General features: G+C 36.7%; 1 protein-coding gene across 1 annotated transcript; it reads right to left on the bottom strand.

The window, feature by feature from the left end:
* Positions 1-6,883: 6,883 nt before the first annotated feature.
* LOC113471492 (ethanolamine-phosphate cytidylyltransferase-like) lies at positions 6,884-8,290 on the bottom strand. Its single transcript, XM_026830691.1, has 2 exons — positions 8,069-8,290; positions 6,884-7,283 (listed from the first exon to the last, which is right to left on the bottom strand). The coding sequence occupies exons 1-2, from the start codon at positions 8,239-8,241 to the stop codon at positions 7,121-7,123; spliced, it is 336 nt and encodes a 111-aa protein (XP_026686492.1). The 5' UTR covers positions 8,242-8,290; the 3' UTR covers positions 6,884-7,120.
* Positions 8,291-8,379: the final 89 nt, after the last annotated feature.

The raw sequence follows: 8,379 nt of genomic DNA, 5'->3' as shown, positions 1-8,379 counted from the left end.
TTTCTTCTCCTTTTTCTTTTCTTTTTATTATTATTTTTTCTTTTTAATTAAACACCATTTTACAATTTCATTTTTTAATTAAATTAGCTTTTACATTGCTTAAGCATACAAATTATTACATCATCTCTTTATGAAATTTTCGACCGAGATGAAGACAACAGCTTTTCTGAACACAACTAATTCTTCGAACCTTTTTTAAACACTTTTTTACTTTCCTTATTTATTTTATTTATTCATCTTATGGTTTCCTTTTCTTAACTTTCTATTACATATTATTATTTTTTTTTTATATATATATTTTTTTATTTTTGTGAGATGTTTGCTTGTTTTTCTGTAAATTTCCTTCCTTCTTCGTGGATTCGTAGAAGCTTAACCCATCCTTTAAGGCTGTTTGCCCGTAGAGTGGGCTTTTTGTGTATGGAGTTAGGCTGTTTTTAACATTACCCTACAAGTTACCTACCTAACTAGGCTGGCGAGGAAAGGAGAGATGGATAGGAAAGAATGGTGAGAGAATGGAAGATTGAGATTAAGAAGAATAGGGATAAAAAGAGGAAGTACAAAAATACATACATATGTATAATGGCTGCTGAAACCCTACAAGATATTGATGAAAATTAATGTTTATTTTACGATTTTTAATAGAAAAAAATGAAAGGGTGGAACACAGAGATAAAGGTAATGTAAAATCTCAATTACCTTGGTAGGTACCTACCTTCATAATTACCTAGGTAATATTTATGTATAGATACTTACCTACATATACTCGTAATATCTAGGTACCTGGTACCTAAATAATTACCTAGGTAATATTTATGTAGACACCTATAGGTACATACTCGTAATATCTAGGGTAGGTAACTAATCTTGTTTACTCTTACTTGACGAAATACAACATGCAAATCACACCGTAATCTTTATTTTTATTTATTATTTATTTGTACAAATATACAATTGTATGTGGTACAATGTTAAGGCTACGTAGGTACTAATCTAAACTAAAACTAAATCTATAATAGTAGTGGGCCTACCTACTTACGCTACGTCTAGGGTATTACATATCAGGTATATCAAATAAAATTCCACATCGGAATACCTACTATACTATGTAGGAAGTTTAGTATCTACTTATTTACCTGGAAACCCCATCCATAGAAACACATAAATTGAAAAACCTTTACAGAACCATACAGCATAGCTGAAAAGCCTCGTATAAAGCCTTTACTAACAGGGTGTATTAAAAATCTCAAGTATCAAAGGACGAAGTTTGATAGAGGATACTGTATAACTGCTGAGGTTTTATCGTCCCGAAATCGAAAAGAGAAGGAAGACAGGATACGAAAACGCCCGCTGTTCTAAGAATGAACCTTATCCGTTCAGAATAAAATCCGCCCCAGGCGGGAATCGAACCCGCGGCCTAGCGCTTACAAAGCAGACATGCTACCCTCCAAGATAACAAGGCTGGCAATATACGACATTGAAAAAGTACAAAAGACCCTATCAAATAAGCCTTCGAACTTCATTAGTTTGAGAAGAAAAAAAAAAAGATGTCTAAGGATGTCTTTTTCCTCTCTCCCTAATCTTTTATTAAAAAAGTGACTTGTGCTTTCCTTCTCCGTCAAAAGTAAGCTTTTCCTGATTCCTTACCCTGGGTATTTTTCAGCAGCAAAAATAAAGACCCCCCACAGGTAAGTAGATTTCAAAATTGGTTACTTAAACTTTGACATTTCCAGCAGTTCCACGAAACGGGGTAAGTATTATTTAACTACTAAGTTCGGAGAAATTGAATTCGAGGCAGGACTTGTGCTTTCCTTCTCCGTCAAAAGTAAGCTTTTCCTGATTCCTTACCCTGGGTATTTTTCAGCAGCAAAAATAAAGACCCCCCATAGGTAAGTAGATTTCAAAATTGGTTACTTAAACTTTGACATTTCCAGCAGTTCCACGAAACGGGGTAAGTATTATTTACCTACCTAAGTTCGGAGAAATTGAATTCAAGGCAAAGGCTTCAGGGAATACAAGGTCTTTTGTAAATTTGTGTTTCAATTTCATTCAAATTAAGTCAGCAGTGATAGGATGTTGATGTTGAATAGGGAATACAAGGTCTTTTGTAAATTTGTGTTTCAATTTCATTCAAATTAAGTCAGCAGTGATAGGATGTTGATGTTGAATACCTACACAAATTCCTGATGGATCACTAAGGTTAAGGTGCATGTAGTTAGTGTTTGGATGGGTGAATATCTGGGCAATCACATGTTTCTTGTGGTTTTTGTAAAACTAATTCGTGAAGAATCGTCTTCTATGGGCTATACACCACCCTGCCTCGGTGGTGTAGTGGTCAAGGCGCTCGCCTGGTAAACAGGAGGGCGTGGGTTCAATCCCAGCCGAGGTATGGAATTTTACCCTCATATAATTTGAGAATTTGACCACAATAATAGTAGTAGCCTACTGCTGGAGTAAAGGGACTTATCAGTCCTATGCGAGCAGTATAAATAAGCATTAAGCACTATTATTACGCAGTCCCACTCAAGTTCAAAATGGATCACTAAGCTCAAGGTGCGCATGGTTGGTATGTGGATCAGTGAATATCTGGGCAATCACATGCCTTTAGCTTTACCCTGTACCACTGGGTGAGGTTAATGTGAGGAGTGGGGTAGCTTGTTGCCAAATGGAAGGTAAAACCCCTGTCACAATAAAGACCAACCCCTCATAGAAAAAAGAAAAAATACATTCCTCCCTAACTGCTTGGCTCCAATAATACCTAGGTATGATACTACAGATAATCCAACATGCAACACAATAGATTTTATTTATTTAAGTAGGTATCTACCTACATGCTAAGAGAATCAAGGCCATGTGTGACTGCAATGAGGACCTACATAAGTACCTACCTACATGATTAAATGAAAATTTTCCTATTTATTTTTAATCTCATTTATAAACATTTTTCTCTTTTCTTTTTCTTCTTGTTTTTAAGCAAAGTAGATACCACAAAGTAATGAAATTGTATTAAAAAATCACTAGGTTAAATAATTAAAATATTTTCAACCCATTTGACATGAGTATGAGTCATTGCTATCAGTCAGAGATTGGATGGAAAGATACCAATACTATCTCAAGGTACTTGGTGATAGAATTGAGGACAAAGCAATCCAGATAAATGATCACGTTATATTCCGTAGAGTTAGAAGATTGCTTATTTTGTTTATTTAACAAGAGATCAGTCAGCCAGAATAATTGGCTTGGAGGGTAGTACTTAGGTAGATCTGCATTTCAAGAGCTAGGTTGTGGGTTAGATTCCCACCCAGGGTAAAGTTTATCCTAATCATACAAGGTCTGTAAGAACAAATTAACAGATTTGGTCATTATTCAGAAGCCACAACAATGAAAAATAAAGCTCCTTTGTGTTCAATGTAACCCCATATATAATAACACTGGTCATTGCTCATTTGTGCCAGCTCCTTTTTGAAGCAATTTTTTCATTGGGGCTTCTGAACTAATACCACAGATTCACACAAATGGCTTCTGAACTAATACTACAGATTCACACAAAAAATCAAAAGCCAGGTTAGTTTGAGCTGAAATTACAAATTACCTGGTAACAATTTGAACCTTGCAAAGTAAAAATAATAAAACATGAAGACGTCAGCTCCCATGGCGAAGTGGTCACTGCAATTGCCTTGCATGCGGGAGACCCGGGTTCGATTCCCGGCGGGGTCAAGAAATTTGTATCATGCAAATGATTGATCCCATGACTGGCTGTTGCAGGGCCCACTCAGCCTCGTGAGGAAAATGAGTAGCTATGACATGTAAATGCGCATAGCGACCGGTGCCAGCATGGTAGGTAAACATTGGTTTTTAGGATTATTGAGATATGTATTGGGAAAAATCCTACAATGCTGCAGTGAGCACCAAAGTTGTGACATAATAACACAAAGAAATTGCATTTACATTTACATTTTACAATAAAACATGAAGAAGTAAGATAAGATGAGGGACACTCTTCTCTCCTTGACACAAATATTACAGACAACTGACACCTGAGAATCTCTATCTTGGGACATGCAACAGGCAAGCGAAACAGAATTTTGAAAAAATGGCGCATAATCACTAACGGTCGATTAGTCTGACGAACCATATTGTTTGTGTTGGTGAAATCCACCACATATATAATAACACTAATTGCTCATTTGTGCCAGCTCCTTTTTGAAGCAATTTTTTCATTGGGGCTTCTGAACTAATACCACAGATTCACACAAAAAATTAAAAGCCAGGTTAGTTGAGCTGAAATTACAAATTACCTGGTAAAAAAAAAAAAAAATTGAACCTTGCAAAGTAAAAATGATAAAACATGAAGAAGTAAGATAAGATGAGGGACACCACACTGTTCTTCTCTCCTTGACACAAATATTACAGACAACTGACACCCGAGAATCTGTATCTTGGGACATGCAACAGGCAAGCAGAGTAAAACCAAAATAACAATGATCTCAGATCAAGTTAACAAGAGGGCTACTTACACAACCATTCCATATGCTCCTTCCCCGATGTAGGCCAAGTTGGTGTATCGGGGGCCGACTTCAAAGGTCTGCCCTCGAACCAGCTCAGCATTTCCAGCAAGAGTTCCTCCAGCCCCACCTTCCGCGGACATTTTTCCCAAAGAAATGTTCACTGGAAAACCTGACTAGCAAACACGCACACCGATTTGTTTAAAATTTGATTAAACGGAAAATTGCTATCTTCAGAGGGAGGGCTAGGTAACTACGATAGAGCGATGATAGCACTCAGCTATCATTTGAAAATTCAAAAGATAAAAAGTAAAAAAGGGGAAAAGGAAAATTCACTCGCGAAAAGTAAAAAGAGAAAAATAAAAACAAAAATAGAGCGATGATAGCACTCAGCTATCATTTGAAAATTCAAAAGATAAAAAGTAAAAAAGGGGAAAAGGAAAATTCACTCGCGAAAAGAAAAAAGAGAAAAATAAAAACAAAACACTTGCACTTGGGAAAACAGGACATGCGCAGTAGTCTGATTTTTGTGACGTGCGCATGATCAGGACTGCCCAAAATGAGGCCAACGAAATCGCACTTGGCTTGCTCAAATTTGGTGGATTTTCTTTGTATTTTTTTTTTTTCATTATTTTAAAGATTTATTCAATAAATAACTAAATACCTACTCATAGTTTAATTAAATTAATTTCATTAAATAATATTTATTTCAATCAAAACATTAATTTTATTTACAAGGCGATTAAGAATAACAAAACACTTGGGAAAACAGGACATGCGCAGTAGTCTGATTTTTGTGACGTGCGCATGATCAGGACTGCCCAAAATGAGGCCAACGGGATCGCACTTGGCTTGCTCAAATTTGGTGGATTTTCTTTGGATTTTTTTTTTTCATTATTTTAAAGATTTATTCAATAAATAACTAAATACTCATAGTTTAATCAAATTAATTTCATTAAATAATATTTATTTCAATCAAAACATTAATTTTATTTACAAGGCGATTAAGAAAAACCGTATCCAGGCAAAGATGCTGACCGCGGTGCTGAAATGTTCATCGTGTGAACAAGGCTTTGTTTACATACGTGAACACAGCAATCTTTATAATTGGCATTCTTTTTTGAAAATTTCTTTTGCAATCTTTTTCTTTTTTTCCGACAATTCCGACTTGCCAGCCTACTTAGAGATCTTCCGATCAAACAATTGACTCTTTTTTGGATTATTTAACTCTAATAAATAAACGAAATGAAATTTAATAAAAATAATAATACCTAGGATGAATTTTATTCAAATACGATTTAAAAATTAAATATGTAATAATAGACCCTTGAGTGGAAGGTAACCACTAGGCGAGATAAACGCCAGAGTCGTTCTCTACCACCTAACCCTTAGAGCTCCATTATTATGTGGTCAATATCTCAAACAAATGATAAAATTCCATGCCCCAGCTGGGATTGAACCCGCGCCCTCCTGTTTACCAGGCGAGCGTCTTGACCACTACGATGGAGAAATTCTTAATGATTTTTTACTCAACAAATAAAAACAGGTAAAATAGTATCTGAATCTGATTAAAACACTAGAAAATACATTGTGATAAAAACTATAAAATATAATAAAAACAAACTAATGGAATACTTCTAGTTTTGCGCAAACAGATCTTTGGTTCATAAACACTAGAAAATACATTGTGATAAAAACTATAAAATATAATAAAAACAAACTAATGGAATACTTCTAGTTTTGCGCAAACAGATCTCTGGTTCATTTTACCAAACCAAATCCTTTACCAATCCCACCAGTGACAGACACCTTTGGTTTACCCTTTGGTGCTAAACCAGGATTTATACATCTTTGGTTAAATTTACCAAACCAAATCCTTTTTCAACCCCCATGACATTGCACACCTTTGGTTAAATAATTACCTTTTCAAAACAAATCTTCTAACCTTTCACTGTAGGAGGTGGTGCTTATAACCAGGGCTATTATTTTTTCGTTCAATTATTATTTTTCAAGTCTAGACTTATTTTTCAATGACATTGTAGGGAAATATTGGGATGCGAGAGGAAAAATGGCCTAATGGTCAAAGATCCCGACATTTGCAACATACATACACATCAAGTCTAGACTAAGGTCTGTACTGGGAGAAAAACTAGCTTTGAGTACAGGATTGCCAAATCTGTACTACATCATCGTATCTTCCTTTACGAATCATCAGAAAATAACCAGTTTCATACGTGCCACACAGTACAAGAAACGGAAGGCGCCTTCTGATTGGTCCAAAGGTTTTTGCACCTGTAGCATCCAGTTTTTTTTTTTTTTTTTTTTTTTTTTTTTTTTTTTTTATAACTTATATCAAAGGTTTTTGCACCTTTAGCATCCAGTTTTTTTTTTACTTTCTATTACTAAAGTATAGCGAAGCCATACTAGTAATGAGAATTGCAATCGGTTCAAATTTTTACTTTGTACAGACCAGCGGAAGAGCTCACTATGTGAGAATCCTACCATTAAAGCCTTTTTTTCTTTTTTAAACTAGCCCTGTGTATAACCACCTCCTTACAAATCTTTGGTTTATTTTTCACCAAACCAAATCCTTCTTCCAACCCACTTTACTCCCTAATCTAGCTGGGTCTCAAGTTGCAATTGGTCGCTTTGAGCGTATGTCTAGTTGCGTACGTAGTGGCCCCCACCATACCCGTAGCCCCGGTCTTGCTACTTTCGATTAGCTCGATCAGTTTCATCTCCTTGTTTTCCTTCTCAAAGTTCCGTCGTTCGAACTCTAACCTGGAGAACACGAGAGAGGAACAGGCAAAATATTAGAAACCTCAATCACTCTCGAATTATTTGTGTTAAAGCAGAGCTTTTTCACGACTTTTGTGGATATCATGTTGTCATGAGATAATGGGACTACATGTCCTAATTCGACAGTCTAAGTAAAGCACTAATACTAATATCACAGCATTACTAAGTGCCTTCTTTGCAATGGATCTTTACTTTATATTTCCGTAATCTTTTTACACTGGTAATGCCGCCACTGGTCGCTACTCGCTCAAAGTAGCTACTCACCAGTCCTCACGAGGCTGAGTGCACCCCGAACTCCAAGCACAGAGCAGAACAAACTTCGACCCTGCCGGGAAACAAGGCCGGGACATCAGGCGTGCAAGCCCAGTGTGATACTCACTCGGGCACGGAGGTTGCTACAGGTAAAATATTAGAACTCTTAAAAAGTTCGAGTGAACCGAAGCCAATCCAAAACTTGAAAAAAAAAAAATTGTACCTTGGAACCACTTTCGCATTACTTCAAGGCACATCCTTTTACATCCATGCCTGTCCAAGAGTGGAAAAGTTCGATTTTATTCTAGTCTTAAGTGTCTTTAATGTTCTTTGTCTTTTGTGTTTGACTTGTGTTTCACAATATTGTAGAATATTGATAAACATTAAATAAAGTTACATTTACATTTACAAACTCTTGGATCAGAAAATTTCCGCCCTGGCCGGGATTCGAACCCGGCACCTCCAGGTTGAGAGTCTCTTGACCACTCGGTCACAGAGGTGAGCCCTGGTCTTACCTATGGAAGACGATCCTGTCCACAATTTTCTCCGTGGTTGTGGTGTTGCCGGAGTCTATCAGCTTGAACTTGCCCAGCTTCTTCGCCTCCGAGTACGGGTCCCTGCCGGTCTCATCTGGCAACACTGCAGCAAGGCCCCTACACACGATGTCCACTCGGAGTTGAGACAGCATGTCCGCTGTGATCGTGTAGGGGGCACCTATCACTACCTCGTCCACATACTGGGGGAGAAAAAAAAAAACACAAATTGAGTAATGTAAAATTTATCAGGACATGAGGTACACTGGCACACAATAGGGCTGCCTGAAAGA

The sequence above is a fragment of the Diaphorina citri genome, unplaced genomic scaffold (assembly GCF_000475195.1).
Source record: "Diaphorina citri unplaced genomic scaffold, Diaci psyllid genome assembly version 1.1 scaffold2528, whole genome shotgun sequence".
Classification (NCBI taxonomy): domain Eukaryota; kingdom Metazoa; phylum Arthropoda; class Insecta; order Hemiptera; family Psyllidae; genus Diaphorina; species Diaphorina citri.
This window is presented reverse-complemented; position numbering and strand designations above follow the sequence as displayed.